The sequence below is a fragment of the Oncorhynchus gorbuscha genome, linkage group LG18 (genome assembly GCF_021184085.1).
Source record: "Oncorhynchus gorbuscha isolate QuinsamMale2020 ecotype Even-year linkage group LG18, OgorEven_v1.0, whole genome shotgun sequence".
NCBI classification, from domain to species: Eukaryota; Metazoa; Chordata; class Actinopteri; order Salmoniformes; family Salmonidae; genus Oncorhynchus; species Oncorhynchus gorbuscha.
Genome location: NC_060190.1, coordinates 54,576,294 through 54,592,536, shown reverse-complemented (window position 1 = coordinate 54,592,536; position 16,243 = coordinate 54,576,294). Strand labels below are relative to the sequence as shown.

At 41.9% G+C, this 16,243-nt stretch overlaps 1 protein-coding gene across 11 annotated transcripts in view; it reads right to left on the bottom strand.

Moving 5' to 3' along the window:
• LOC124002875 (rap1 GTPase-activating protein 1-like) overlaps positions 1-16,243 on the bottom strand; it is a 161,639-nt gene that overhangs the window by 13,634 nt on the left and 131,762 nt on the right. For all 11 annotated transcript variants that reach the window (XM_046310659.1, XM_046310663.1, XM_046310655.1 and 8 more), the window contains 9 exons: positions 12,388-12,435; positions 11,800-11,838; positions 11,396-11,581; positions 10,786-10,889; positions 9,465-9,543; positions 9,257-9,310; positions 8,932-9,015; positions 8,554-8,654; positions 8,079-8,208 (listed from right to left, as the gene is read on the bottom strand). In XM_046310659.1, the coding sequence (XP_046166615.1) occupies positions 8,079-8,208; positions 8,554-8,654; positions 8,932-9,015; positions 9,257-9,310; positions 9,465-9,543; positions 10,786-10,889; positions 11,396-11,581; positions 11,800-11,838; positions 12,388-12,435 (825 nt within the window). The remainder of the gene's footprint in view (positions 1-8,078; positions 8,209-8,553; positions 8,655-8,931; positions 9,016-9,256; positions 9,311-9,464; positions 9,544-10,785; positions 10,890-11,395; positions 11,582-11,799; positions 11,839-12,387; positions 12,436-16,243) is intronic.

The window sequence follows — 16,243 nt, the reverse complement described above, 5'->3', positions numbered from 1 at the left end:
AATTATTCTACACAGCAGGACCACATGACACCTGTTGATGAATGACATTTACTGCAGGGCAAAGTACTGTCAAAAAATAGCACAGAGCATATTGATTGTATGAATAAAACATTAAGGCAAATATTTATTTTCAGGGCTTTGTGGATATTTACTCTCTTGTTAGCTGCTGAATTGCTTTATAGTTGTGCCACTGTGTTTTACACATGAAAACAATCCACCATTTTTTCAAGCACTGAAGAAATAAGGAAGAGTTGTTATTGTCATAGAGGCTTTATCTATTTAATAATCTCCTAAAAAACTAAAGTGAGAGACTCAGGACTGATCACCTGACAAGGTCAAAGGCAGATGTAAGGCTCAAACAAGCCATTCTATACAGTAGTATGATTAAGTTGAGCAGGGTCCTTGTGTTGCATGGATGGTCAGTGGGCAGTCTGAGGCCTGTTGTTGATGTTTACACACACACACACACACACACACACACACACACACACACACACACACACACACACACACACACACACACACACACACACACACACACACACACACACACACACACACACACACACACACACACACACACACACACACACACACACACACACACACACACACACACACACACACACACACACACACACACGCGTTAGGGGCCAGATGGTACCAGAACATCCACTATGCATGAGAGCAGATGGACAGCGAGTGAGTAAAAGCTGCCATGTATAACCATGGTGAAACACAGACATTCTATAATGAACTCAACACAGGCTCAACACAAGGTCAGCCTCAGCTTTAGACTGCTAGTTGTTTTCCTTCCTCTTCCTCTCAACACATTGTGTCTGTTCATCTTTGCCTTTATGTCGTTGGTGTCACAGTGAATCTCTGATCGTCTTAGCCTACAAGGGTATCTTCTGTGTCTTTACGTGTGTCTGTCTCTCCACATAGCTCAGATCTTCTGCTCATTCATCTCTTGAGAATAAGAGTCTCATTGGGATGGTTCTCTCAGGGGGGCAGGTGAGGTAGCTGAGTTCATCGAAAGCAGCAGGAGAAAGCATCAAGCCAACAAACTGTGTCCACAAATGAGAAACTACATGTTGCCCCATGTTTATCTTCATGTCATGGAAGTGGCAACTCGTCATGACAAATATCCCCTTCATGTCAAAGCAGACAGGTTCACTGAGCACACCAACAGGAGAAAATAATAACAGGTCTGTTCATGGTGGCTAACACTTGTGGATTTTTTACAAACTGGTACTGATTACCAGTGATGTTTAAAATATATATATATATATATTTTATTCATGAATTTTCAGTTTTACAAACAGAGATAATGACAGCAAACAATACATTGAGAATACCTGTTATGCAGGTGAATGAGGACCCAAAAGCGACTTGGCGAAAACAGAGTCTTTAATCCAGTTTAAGGAAATAGCAATACTCCTAGACAAATCGGAGCGGTAAATAAAGCATAAAAAACAATTCCACTCGTAATCACGAGAACTGACTGGAGACTCGATAATAAACTGCAGGTTGCCTCGGGAAGGCACTTGACCGTAGCAGACTCAAACACCTGCTCACCACGCAGCATCTGAGGGAAACACGACACGACAGGGCGATACAAAGACACAGCACGGTGAACAATATACAAGGATCCGACAGGACAGAAACGGAAAACAAGGGGAGAAATAGGGACTCTAATCAGGGGAAAAGATAGGGAACAGGTGTGGGAAGACTAAATGATTGATTAGGGGAATAGGAACAGCTGGGAGCAGGAACGGAACGATAGAGAGAAGAGAGAGAGAGAGGGAGAGAGAAAAAGGGGAACGAACCTAAAAAGACCAGCAGGGGGAAAACGAACAGAAGGAAAAGCAAAATGACAAGACAATATAAGACAAAACATGACAATACCCCCCACCCCTCAACTGAAAATAAATAAATACCAAAACTACAGAACACAACATTACTCTTAAGGAATTGGCACCCTGCTTCATTGATATTTGTACAGTATAAGGACAATGCTCGGCATTAGTGGATCAGGGCTGGTTGCAGGTTGTATGTTGTGTTTCCCATCATCATGTGAAAGATACGCGATAAAGGGCTGCCATATCTTAACAAATGTATTAGATCTGCCAGAGATATCATGTCGAATCCTTTCTACTTGCAGCAAGCTGGTGACTTCAGCTAACCACGTTTTAAAAACAGGTACAGTCTCCTTATTCCAAATGTTTCTTTTTACAATAACCATGCCATATTGTAAAGTTTTTTGTTGCCAGTGGGTTGAAGTCGTTAGGTGCTGTGACCTTCCTAAAACAGCAGTATCAGGGACTGGTATGAGGTTGCAGCTGTATACTTCTGAGAAAAAAATATCCTGCCAGAATGTGTGCAGTTTGGTGCATGACCAGAAGAGGTGACCCAGGGTACCCTCTGCAGATTTGCACTTAGGGCATATCGGAGAGGCCAAGGGGTAGAATGAGTGTAATTTGGTACAGGAATAGTGTAGTCTGTGAATCACTTTATATTGAACAAGTTGGTGTCAGGAGTTTATCGAGCACAAGTGAATATCTCAAAGGCAATCAGCCCAACAGTCGTCAGTAATTTCCAAACCAAGGTCTTCCTCCCAGGTCTCCTTCAAATGTTGTGTGGATACAGAGTAATGTGTTGTAAAGTGATCTTCAAATCTGGAGATCAAACTCTTGGAGCCAGGGGCGAGGTTCATGAAAATATACAGTTCGTGGGCAGGTGGAATTGCCTCCAAATGTGGTATATTTAAGCAAACGCAGTTTCTTATCTGAAGATATCAGAACAAGTTAGATGCGGGGAGATTGTACATTTCCCTCAACTGTGCGAATGTAGCAAAAAGATGATTGATGTAAAGGTCTATAATAGTAGTAGTGCCCTTTCTCTTCCAGAATAAAACGTGTTGTCAGTTAGTGAGGGGGGGAAAGCATGGTCATGGCAAATAGGGGTACAGACAGAGGTCTCCGGGAGACCAAATGTTTTCCTTATTTGATACCAACTTTTTTTTGCAAAACGTTATTGCCAGTAATACCTGTAGGGGATTTAGTTGATGAAAAGAGAAGTGCTGGAAGAGAGGTGTTGTGTACATCTTGCTCAATAGCGAGCCATGAAGAGATGGAGGGATCTACCATGACAGGGTATGCATCCTGCCAATAAACCAGTGCTCTAGCATTTGCTGCCCAGTAATAATGCTTAAAATTTGGCAGGCTCAGGCCACCTAATAATTTGGGCTTGATTATATGTTTTTTAGAGATATGGTGTTCTCTGATGAGGAAATGCAAGATAATTGAATCCAAGGATTTGAAAAAAGCTTTACTTAAAAATATAGGCAGATTCTGAAAGAGAAAGGAATCTGGGGAGTGTAACCATTTTAATAGCATTAACACGGCCCATCATAGATAGAGGCAACACTCTCCAGATCTCAATGTTGTGCGCTTCAACTTCTCTATCATGTCGAGTTAGTTCATTTCATAAATCAATTTTAAGGGTCCTTGGGGGATGACAGCCCCTAAATATTTAATTTTGTGCCCTGTGATTTTAAAATGTATATTTTTAAGGAAGTCTGGGTTTAAGTCACCTTTAAGAGGCATGGATTCGCTTTTATCACAGCTTATAGTGTACCCAGAGAGTTCTCCAAGTGAAATGTTTGCGGTATCTGCAGTGGTCTTTGAGGGGTAGAGGTCTTGATAAAACTTTGTGAAACATGCATTAATTTCTTTTGGGTCCGTAGTAACAGCTCCTGTACTATATTTAATTATATGAATAGTTCTATTGGCCTGTATACCTCTCAGCTGCACGCCAGTAGTTTATCCGGTTAGTCACCCAACTCAAAGTGTTTTTGTTTCATCTTTAATAGCATTGTGTTTACTTGGTTAGAGAGAATAGTATTGTATTCATATTTGAGTTTTATGATGTCATTCAACTTGGAAGATAAGGGCGCTTCCATATAGTCTCTCTCAAGCACCGGGAGCTAGTCCTCGATTTCTAACAATCTTCTCTGCCTACATTTGTTCATGGTAGCCTCATATGGTATTATATGCCCACGAATAACAGCCTTAAGTGGAGTCGGATACATCAGCAGTATCATTCTGGGACATATAGTCCGTAATTAAATTGGCTGTTTGTTGGTGAAATTGTTCATCATTGAGTAACGTTAGATTAAAGCACCAACTGAATTGAGGCTTTGTTCTGCTGAAATCCATTTGTAATAAAACGAGACTGTGATCGGAAATTATTATATCATTCTACTTGGTAGAGGTGACATTAGATGTCAATTTAGAGTTTGTTCAAAACTAGTCAATTATTGTGTATGATTTATGCGCATGTGAGAAGAAAGAATCATCCTTATCCGTAGGCTGCTGTAATCTCCACATATCGACGAGGTTCATTGTTCCAATTAAGTGGTAGGGCGAGCAGGAAGCCTATCCATATAAGGGTCCAAAATGCAGTTAAAATCTCCGCCTGTAATGAAATGTGTGGTTGATAAATCTGGTAAGAGATTGAAGACATTCCGAAAGAACCCTGGTTTCGGTGCATAAAGATTTAAAAATGTTATATGTTGTGATAGAATGTGGCCATAATACTAGGGGTCACTTATAGTTGAAATGTCTTTGAATTGGATAGTTTATCGAAATAATATGGCTACACCTCTAGCCTTGGATGAAAAAGTTGATTGATAAATACCCAACTACATTTTCATCTCCATGACTCTGTATGTTTTAAGTGAGTTTCTTGCAGAAACACAAGATCCCCAGATAATGATTTCAAATGGGAAAAAACCTCCTCTTTTCAAATTTGTTCTCAAACCTCGTACATTCCACGAAAGAAGGCTAATGTCGCCACATCATGGAGAAGTAGTAGAGTTATCCGTAGCCATAAGAAATATTTATTTGGTCCTCAAATACATTCGAATTGTAGCAGTAGGGTTGGCGCAACACAAAGAGCAAAGGACAAATGAAAAACACAAAAAAACATTCTTCACCTCCCTCCCCCATAAACACTGTGGAACTGTTGGACACTACAGGGAGACATACAGTTGAAGTCGGAAGTTTACATACACTTAGGTTGGAGTCATTAAAGCTCGTTTTTCAACCACACCACACATTTGTTGTTAAGAAACTATAGTTTTGGCAAGTCGGTTGGGACATGTACTTTGTGCATGACACAAGTCATTTTTCCAACAATTGTTTCCAGACAGATTATTGCACTTGTAATTCACTGTGTCACAATTCCAGGGGGTCAGAAGTTTACATACACTAAGTTGACTGTGCCTTTAAACAGCTTGGAAAATTCCAGAAAATTATGTCATGGCTTTAGAAGCTTCTGGAAGGCTAATTGACATCATTTGAGTCAATTGGAGGTGTCCTGTGGATCTATTTCAAGGTCTACCTTCAAACTCAGTGTCTCTTTGCTTGACTTCATGGGAAAATCAAAAGAAATCAGGCAAGACCTCAGGGAAAAAATTGTAGACCTCCACTAGTCTGGTTCATCCTTTCCATACGCCTGAAGGTACAACTTTCATCTGTACAAACAATAGTACGCAAGTATAAACACCATGGGACCAAGCAGCCGACATACCGCTCAGGAAGGAGACACGTTCTGTCTCCTAGAGATGAACGTACTTTGGTGTGAAAAGTGCAAATCAATCCCAGAACAACATCAAAGGACCTTGTGAAGATGCTGGATGAAACAGTTACAAAAGTATCTATATCCACAGTAAAACTAGTCCTATATTGACATATTTATTTTTCCTTTATTTAACTAGTCAAGTCAGTTAACAACAAATTCTTATTTTCAATGACAGCCTAGGAATAGTGTGTTAACTGCCTGTTCAGGGGTAGAACAACATATTTGTACCTTGTCAGCTCGGGGATTTGAACTTGCAAACTTCCGGTTACTAGTCCAATGCTCTAACCACTAGGCTACCCTGTCACCCCTGAAATGCTGCCCAGCAAGGAAGAAGCCACTGCTCCAAAACCGCCATATATAAAAGCCAGGCTATGGTTTGCAACTGCACATGGGGACAAAGATCGTACTTTTTGGAGAAATGTCCTCTAGTCTGATGAAACAGAAACCGAACTGTTTGGCAATAATGACCATCATTATGTTTGGAGGAAAAAGGGGGAGGCTTGCAAGCTGAAGAACACCATCCCAAAAGTGAAGCACAGAGGTGGCAGCATCATGTCGTGGGGGTGCTTTGTTGCAGGAGGGGCTGGTACACTTCACAAAATAGATGGCAGCATGAGACAGGACAATTATGTGGATATATTGAAGCAATATCTCAAGACATCAGCCAGGAAGTTAAAGCTTGGTCGCAAATGGGTCTTCCAAATGGACAACGACCCCAAGCATACTACCAAAGTTGTTGCAAAACAGCTTAAGGACAACAAAGTCAAGGTATTGGAGTGACAATCACAAAGCCCTGACCTCAATCCCATAGAAAATTTGTAGGCAGAACTGAAAAAGTGTGTGCGAGCAAGGAGGCCTACAAACCTGACTCAGTTACACCAGCTGTCAGGAGGAATGGGCCAAAATTCACCCAACTTATTGAGGAAGCATGTGGAAGGCTACCAGAAACATTTGACCCAAATTAAACAAGTTGCTACCAAATACTAATTGAGTGTATGTAAACTTCTGACCCACTGGGAATGTGATGAAATAAATCAATCATTCTCTCTACTATTATTCTGACATTTCACATTCTTAAAATAAAGTGGTGATCCTAACTGAACTAAGACATGGAATTTTTACTATGATTAAATGTAAGGAATTGTGAAAAACTGAGTTTAAATGCATTTGGCTAAGGTGTATGTAAACTTCCGACTTCAACTGTAGGCTTGCTAAACAATGTATAACGAAACTAAATTAGCCTTCCTTCAGGTGGTCCGACTGGCACCCCTTACCCTGAGGTCTATAACAATTGCTCTTATAAAATAACTGAATTGAGCAAAACAATATCGTCAATATGTCCCTACTGGAACAGGGAAATCAGTTTTACCCGCCTGTATAGGACTATCACAACGCTGTCATATCTGAAAACAGTGGGGTAATCCGCCCTACCGATCACGGTGAACAACTACTCAGGACGGCCCTATGGGGTCCTAGACGTTGGTGGCTATAGTAGTAATCCTGTCAACGAAAGACTCTGCATCCTGTGGTTTTTTGAACACCTTCTCTACCGTACCATGTGTAAGAATCAGCCGAGCAGGAAAGAGGAGGCCGTGTCTGATTCCCGCATCTCTGAGTTTCTTCCTAGCTCCATGAAAGTCCTGGCGCTGGTTACCTCAGCAGTGTAGTCTGGGTATATGCTAACCCGAGCTCTGTTGAAGGACAGGGGGAATTGCTGGCGGGACAGGCACCAAATATTTTCCTTCTCGGGGTCGTTGTGTATTTTGGCAATCATGACATGGGGCCGTGTAGCGGAGAGCAAACCGATGCGGTATAAATTCTGCCACGAACTGTGTTGGTCTGCCTTTCTCAATTTTTTCTTCCAAGCCTGTGATTTTGATATTCAAACGTCATGAACGTCCTTCAAGGTCAATTAGCTTGAGTTTCATAGTTTTGTTCGCTGTTAGTAGCTCTTCATATTGTCCCTCGAGGGTGGCAATGTGTTTCTTGTGGTCACCTGCGCTTCCTTCCATATCAATAATGCGGGTTGTATGTTCAGCCAGGGAGGCTTGCACCGATTGCAAGGATGAGTTGAGATGATTAAATTGAGTGTTCATGTCCTCTTCCATTTTTTTGATAGCTCCTAATATAATAGTCGGCGAGGGCTCTGAGTCAGGGTTAGCCATGCATTAGTTTCCCTTTGGCCGCGTTTCTCATGGAGTTGCTCATTGTAGCTGTTTGGTCAGGCAAAAGTAATAGCATTGTGTATATTTTAATCTTAAGCAAAAGTGAGGATGAGGTAGTCAGAGAAGCGTCTACTCCATGTGGTGCTCACTAGTGCCCCCTGTTCCCCAGTGATGTTTCTTGATTGAAAGGAAGTAGATATACTATACATCCAATCTAGCTACTGACAGACATAATGACAGTAAGGACAGGGCCTGACAGCTAGTTACCTGCTGAGAGTCTCCCTCTGTATATGGCAGCTTGGTGGACACGTGGAACATGATCTCCTTGTTGTGAAAGTTAGTGTAGACAGACTCTGTTCCTGTCTGGCCGTGGGTGACGTCCAGTCCTCCTCTGAACCTGCAGAACCAGAGCGTGAACCAGACCGTTACATCACCAACAGCAGTAGCACAGGTCGACTCAGACTCAGTGCAACCAGCCAGTGCATCCACACCACTCTGTCTCATCCATCATAGAGTGAATGCCAAGGGCAGCTATCCCCTTCCACTCAATCATGATGTCCGTATCACTCAGAATATTATATTGCTCTAAATCGAGAGAATCAGAGCAGATCTACCATAATAAACAAGGCTTTAGACTTCTGAAGTGTCTTCATTCAGGGAGTCATGTCAAAGTCAATTGTAATCGAGAGACATGACCAGTCTTTCATCTGCCATGTCAATACCATTCTAAGGCCACGCTTACCCTTTAAAGTCATGGAGCTCAATCTTGTCCCCCAGAAACTCCAAGAACTCCACAAAAGCAGGACTCTCGTCGCTGTTCCCAAATAGCTCCTCTTCAGTGGTCTGCAGGGAGAAATACAAGGCTGTGAAGAAGTATTACATCTGAGCTCAACAGGATATCAGTCGGGCCTCCTTTGGAGGAAGGACAGCAAATCCTCTTAGTTTGGGAAGGAGGGAGAAGCTCACACACCTAAACTCTCCTGAGAATGGCTAAACTGGAGTCTTATGATGACCAGGAAGTAGCACAGTCATAGTAATACTCAAAATATGGGAATAACCAACTGTTATAAATGTATATGACTTTATATGATTTTACCACCACAGGCTATATACCACTCACCTGGCCAAACTTCTGATAAATGACTCCAAACTTGAAATTGTTGCTGATGACATGCTCATCAAAGGTGACAATGAGCCTTGAAGCCTGGGAAAAATGAGAATTGTACATTCAGCAGAGTCAAGGTGAAGGGGACTTGCAATGTAAAGCGGTGAGGGGGAACATAAACACACTGTAGTTGAGAAATAAAACATTAAAACAGCAATAAATGCTCCTTGTTGGACCATACTATTATTGTATTGTAAAATAGTTATAGTTAGCTACTCCATTGTAAATGTACAGAGCTGACCAGGTAACTAAATAATTTCAAGATGAATACAGAGCCTACCTTTGGGTAGAGGACTGGGTAAAATCTGTCCACATTTACCTCTTCAAACACCAGCTGCAAAATAAAAAAGTACTTTAAACGTTTCCTCCTGCCATTGCAACTTTATACAATAACTTTATTTCAACTTCACATCCAGTAAATCCCTTTCCAACCATTCTCCACCGGGCTGGAGCATTAACATCTCCTTCTGGACTGTCCGTCATCCTACCTTGGCCATCTGGACCACGTTGGGGAACTCAGTCAGGCAGGAGATAGGAATCACATCATGGTGAGTTTTTAATTTGGTCCTAAAAGACAAATTGATGGAACAGTCACATATATATTCACCATTCTTTCTTTAGAGATAGGATTCTAATGTCAACACTTTGGTTCCATTTTTTTTTTAAATCCTTCCTGTTTTGTTGACATCCCTGTTGATGCAAATGTGATGCAAAACCAATGTGGATAATCTTTCTAAGGATGCTGTGGAGACACAATAGTGATTTGCATAGCCAGCCTTGCCAAAGTCAACTATGAGCAACACAACCTGTTCACACCTGCTGTCTTTTCAGTGACAGCACAGCAGGCACATGAACCGACATACCTAGGTACTCTCTGGCATACACCCCCTTCAAACTGAGCACACTAACTAACAAAACAACCATTACAGCTGGAGTGCACTCTCTAGGGTTGTAAAATTCATTCACAGCTTTTATGGAATGTTACTACTCTATCATTAGTGTTATAACGTGGTGGAATTGATCATTTCACAGTGAGCGAGCATGTTGGGTAGAGGTGCGTGTGTTTGTGTTAGCACAGTGCACAGGCGGGCCTGGCCATTGTTTAAGGCTAGAGTGCTGCCATGCTGAGCTAAATGAACCTCTCCCTGAACACATACTGTAGTAGGGGATGGAAATGTGGACACGGCTGCTTAACAAACACTATTAGAGGCTGAAGCAGACATATGTCCTCTGCTCTGGGTCAGGTGTTATTGAAAAGCGCCTGCAGTCCTTTAATGGCTGTATTGTCCTGGAACAGTGTGAAGAGAGCCTGAGAGGAGGCCACAATGAAAGAAGAGAGAGAGGGAGAGTGAGAGAGAATAATGAGAGAGAGAGAGAGAGAGAGAGAGAGAGAGAGAGAGAGAGAGAGAGAGAGAGAGAGAGAGAGAGAGAGAGAGAGAGAGAGAGAGAGAGAGAGAGAGAGAGAGAGAGAGAGAGAGAGAGGGGGGCACGTGGGGAGAGAGATAGAGAGAGTGGTGAAGACAGAAGATAATTGGGGAGAAGGGTAGTGGGCAATAGAGAAATGAAATAAGAGAAGAGACAAATAGTGTGTAGCACAGAAGGCTGGTGATGGAGGACTTCTCATAATTATCCCTGGAATAGTGTGTGCAAGGAATGTATCAACATGTTTTGTTTTTTTAACCAGTCCATTTATTATTTTCCATGCATTATTATGAGCCTGTCCTCCCCCAATGAAGGTGCCACCAGCCACCTGTGGTGTGTAGAGAGAAAGAGGAGGCAGGGGAGAGATAAAGATAATATGAATGGTACCTTAGCAGCAAGCAGAGATGCTCCTGCTCCCCGACGACATCATACTTCATGGAGAAGACCAGGTGGCCCAGGCCGATGTCCATGGAGTAGTAATTAAAGTGTTCCTATAGAGACATCACCAGAAGGTACACTCAGATAACAAATAATCCACACTTCAGGCAATGTTCATTATTCCTCTTACTGGCCCAGTCCCCCTCAGCCTAGCCCCTCTCAGCTCAGTCCCCCTCGGCCTAGTTCCCCTCAGCCTAGTCCCCCTCAGCCCAGTCCCCCTCAACCTAGTCCCCCTCAGCCCAGTCCCCCTCAGCCTAGTCCCCCTCAGCCTAGTCCCCCTCAGCTCGTCTGCTCAAAGAGAAAAGCTCCTCCAGCTAACTCAACAGTGGTACATACAGATCATACTTTCATTTGTTATAAACACAGTCCCCTGCCAGGAGAATGAATGGACTGAGCCTCAGCCTGTGATGTAAGCCTGTGATGTAAGCATTTTGAGGGACTCTCAGCTAGCAAAGAAATATACTATTCTATTCTATTTCAATCTACTTCAATTTCAGCTGGAATGAAATCTCCAGAAAAAAAGTAGGGAGCAGAATGGTGCTTATCAGATTATGCTCACCTTGCCCATGAACTGTTTCCTGTAGATCTTGGCCATGCTGTTGGTCTCCAGCTTGATGTGGGAGGACGCACAGGGCTTCTGCTCAGGCTCAGGTGTGGCACTGGGTTTGTGATTGGTCCCCTCGATCCAGTAGCCCCCGAACTGAGGCAGCAGGATTAGGGGGAAGGGGCTCCTACGACCCAGGACCTGATTCCAACCAAGATGATGAAGTTAATAAAGTTAAATGAAAATAAACACAATTACATGGGATTCAATTCAATAGCAGATAAAGGGCAACCACACTTTGGGTTCATTCAGACTGTTTATGATGTATCAAAGAGCTCTATATGTGATACAGATTTCAGTTTCCAATGGTTTTTATCATACACAGCTCTGTATGTGAGTCAGTTTTAGATTGTTTGTACCTCGTGAACGCTGGGGTAAGGGATATAGTCCTCCTCTGTCTGCAAGAAAACCACATGTCATAATAATGCCCAACATTTTTCCATTTACCATCATAGTCCCCTCATTACTGCAGCATGTGACTTTTACGTTGACAGCACAATCAACCAATATGTAAATGCTCAATCTACAAAGCACATAACTAGAATGAAAGGAACCCACATTAAATCATAGATTGAAACCACATTGACGATATTGGGTGGGCTATCCCAACTAATGAGACCCAATTTTTGGAGTGACCACCACAATAAACACAACAATGTATTCACATCCTTATTGTCCACTAATTGTGACAACTCAGAGCTTTGGCGAGCATCCCTTTAAACGGACACAGACTGCCGACCCGCCGAGGATATGCTACACAATCCAGCATTCCAACACTGCAGTAGTCTGGCTGTGTGATAAGATTGATGAGGTTGGGGTTCTAATTTGAGCGGTGTGTGTCTGAAAGCCTGTCTGACGGGAGACAAGGAGAGGTTCAAGGCTCTGCCATAATGGAGCCTTTGTCCACAGGGAGTCTGTGGGGAAATGTGAGGATGGACTAGACTCACTTTGAGGGGTGGAGGGAAGGTGCATCTCTGCTCGTCCATTCTGCTGCCCTGTGGAGGGAAATAGAGGCATGCCATGGGCCGGGTGATATACACAGCACATACACACACACACACACACACACACACAGCTGCACAGAAATAACATAGACTTCTCACTCCAAGTTAACTTCAAAACAATAATAATATTCAAGAGCATAATGTTTTCAATGTTTCTCTAAACCAATCTCTAAACCAAAATAGGAAGATTTCAGATTAAGGACAATACATTGCTTCAACATATCAACTAAACATAGCATGATGATGGAGCAAAGGGGGAGAGAATTCAAATGTCAGTGGAAGACAAAAGATATGGTTAGTAACTGAAGCAGAGGAGTGAGTGTGTGAGAGACAGAGGACAGCAGGGAAGGCGTCACCAACAGCCAGGCCCAGACCACCACACATCATTGAGTCAATCAGAGGGAGTAAACCCACTGAAACAGAACAGTTAACACCTTCGTCATTAGGCATGGGAGTCCGAGGCTTCATCCCTGGATGTTTTCGATCCAGCCTGAAACCTTTATTTTAATTTTCAGTCTGATATGAGTTCCATAACCACATATCACTTTCACTATGCGGTATTACAAAAATAAATAAATACAGACATTTTAATGACAAAAATAAACAATGCAATATAGATGCGCTAGGCAGTAGCAGGCACTGCAAGAAGTCCCTGGAGTAACGCGGTGGCTGCTGTGATTGGTAGAGATTTCACAACTTTACTACAACATTATATTTAACCCAGTTTAAAAATAGCAACGTTGAGGAAGTAGAATTGACCAAATGAATTGAATTATAGAGGTCTAATGATCTATTCCATTCAACATGATTGGCTCATGTCTGTTATTTCCAATATATTTGTAGGTTATGTAACTATTTGTAAGAAAAATGGCCAATTATTAAATAGGTGAAATTATTTAATTGAGCTTTTATTTTTATTGCAATTTCTATTCACTTAGCTACTTACTTTTTCTAATGTTGTTGCATTGTCGAGAGGTTAACTTGCAGGTCAGCATTTCATTGCACTGTGTTATTTATTAATAAATTATTTATTTCAGCTTATATTTCTTTCATCACATTCCCAGTGGGTCAGAAGTTTACATACACTCAATTAGTATTTGGTAGCATTGCCTTTAAATTGTTTAACTTGGGTCAAACGTTTCGGGTAGCCTTCCACAAGCTTCCCACAATATGTTTGGTGAATTTTGCCCATTCCTCCTAACAGAGGAGGCCTCCTTGATCTCACACACTTTTTCAGTTCTGCCCACAAATGTTATATAGGATTGAGGTCAAGGCTTTGTGATGGCCATTCCAATACCTTGACTTTGTTGTCCTTAAGCCATTTTGCCACAACTTTGGAAATATGCTTGGTGTCATTGTCCATTTTTATGGCGGTTTTGAAGCAGTGGCTTCTTTCTTGCTCAGCAGCCTTTCAGGTTATGTCGATATAGGACTTGTTTTACTGTGGATATAGATACTTTTGTAACTGTTTCCTCCAGCATGCTGTTGTTCTGGGATTGTCTTGCACTTTCGCACCAAAGTACGTCTCCTTCCTGAGCGGTATGACGGCTGCGTGGTCCCATGGTGTTTATACTTGCGTACTATTGTTTTTACAGATGAATGTGGTACCTTCAGGCGTTTGGAAAGGATGAACGAGACTAGTGGAGGTATACATGTTTTTTCTGAGGTCTTGGCTGATTTCTTTTGATTTTCCCCTGATGTCAAGCAAAGAGGCATTGAGTTTGAAGGTAGGCAATGAAATAGATCCACAGGTACTCAAATTAGGACTCAAATTATGTCAATTAGCCTTTCAGAAGCTTCTAAAGCCATGACATAATTTTCTGGAATTTTCCAAGCTGTTTAAAGGCACAGTCAACTTAGTGTATGTAAACTTCTGACCCACTGGAATTGTGATACAGTGAATTACAAGTGCAATCATCTGGAATCAATGGTTGGGAAAATGACTTGTGTCATGCATAAAGTAGATGTCCTAACCGACTTTCCAAAACTACATTTTGTTAACAAGAAAGTGGTTGAAAAATTTGTTTTAATGACTCCAACCTAAGTGTATGTAAATTTCCGACTTCAACTGTACATCATGTGTATATGACAAATAAATGAACTGGGACTTAGAAGGGAAGGGGGAGGGCAGCCATTAAGAGAGGGGAAAAGATGGCCAGCTTTGTGGTTATTGGTGATTCTAGGTGAACAAAACATTGAAACTACATCGGCCCTTAAGTTATGTGTCCACAAATGTTATGTCATCTAAATATCTCACATTAGCTGGTAGAAACTGACAAAGGACTACAGGACAATTTTTCGGGCTCATGTCTCTTAATATTCATGTAGCCTAGGGGCTATGTAGCTCCTTATATGTTTGTGGACACATTTTTCTTTACAGTTTAGTTGCCCTGGTCGTGTATACAGTATACAGTATACAGTAACTTTCAAAAAGCGGCTGCCCCTAAAAACCAACTTGTCATTTAGAAAACAGCCAATGTGGCACCAATATGAGTCAGAAACATTTATTCTACTGTCAATATTTACTACAAAAAGTCAGTCTCATCCAAAACGGAGTTTTGTGAGACTTGTGATCGTGATTGCATCACAACATAAATAAAGGTTGGGTTTGTTTCAATCCTGCCCACATGCCCACAGCTGGCAGCACACAAGTAATCATACATTTGAAGTGCAGCTGCACGCGACCCGATCGTAATGCCTGTTGTAAATTTGAGTTGACTTCGGATATCCCGATGGGCTCGTTAGGGACCATTGGTAAATTACGAAATGTACATGGGACATTATGTTACAATTCCAATAGCTCCAAATTTTTATGACTTAAACCCTCAAACCAACCATAAATTGTTGAAATGCATATACAAATATTGAAACATTTAATAAGAAAGCTAAAAGGTGTGCAACATGAAAATTGTATAATTTACATTGTGTAAATGTATTGACGGTGTCTATCTAGCCCCGGAGATAGGCTATCCTAAGCCTGAGTCAAATTCAGGTTGCACATCAGCTGGCTCAAGCTAATTGGCTAAATTATTTGGCTAACTCTTCCCAACAGCGAACACACACATCAAACCACACCACGAAACAAACATGTGAATTCAGTCATGGCCGCTAGCATTTCTTAATTAACCAAATCTAAAAAAGGCCAAATCAGGAAGTGTAGTCACCCTTAAAAACTAACTAAAGACATGTTGCACCTTTACCTTGCTACCTTTCAGATGAGCCATGGAGGAAGACAGATAAGAACCACAGGCCAGTGGAGCACTTAGAACAGTAGCAGCCAGGGGCAAATGGTAGGAAAGAGGATAATTTAAGTGACTCGGACACAGGCACAAAACAAGTTAAGCTACACCAGTATCCCCTTGAATATTTTGAATTGCAAAACTAAGGAGACACACCAGACAAGACAGAGACAGCAACAGAAGTATAGGATATGAAGGAGAGAGACACACTAGACAAGACACAGAGACAGCAACAGAAGTGTAGGATATGATGGAGAGAGACACACCAGACAAGACACAGAGACAGCAACAGAAGTGTAGGATATGATGGAGAGAGACACACCAGACAAGACACAGAGACAGCAACAGAAGTGTAGGATATGAAGGAGAGAGACACACTAGACAAGACACAGAGACAGCAACAGAAGTGTAGGATATGAAGGAGAGAGACACACTAGACAAGACACAGAGACAGCAACAGAAGTGTAGGATATGATGGAGAGAGACACACCAGACAAGACACAGAGACAGCAACAGAAGTGTAGGATATGATGGAGAGAGACACACCAGACAAGACACAG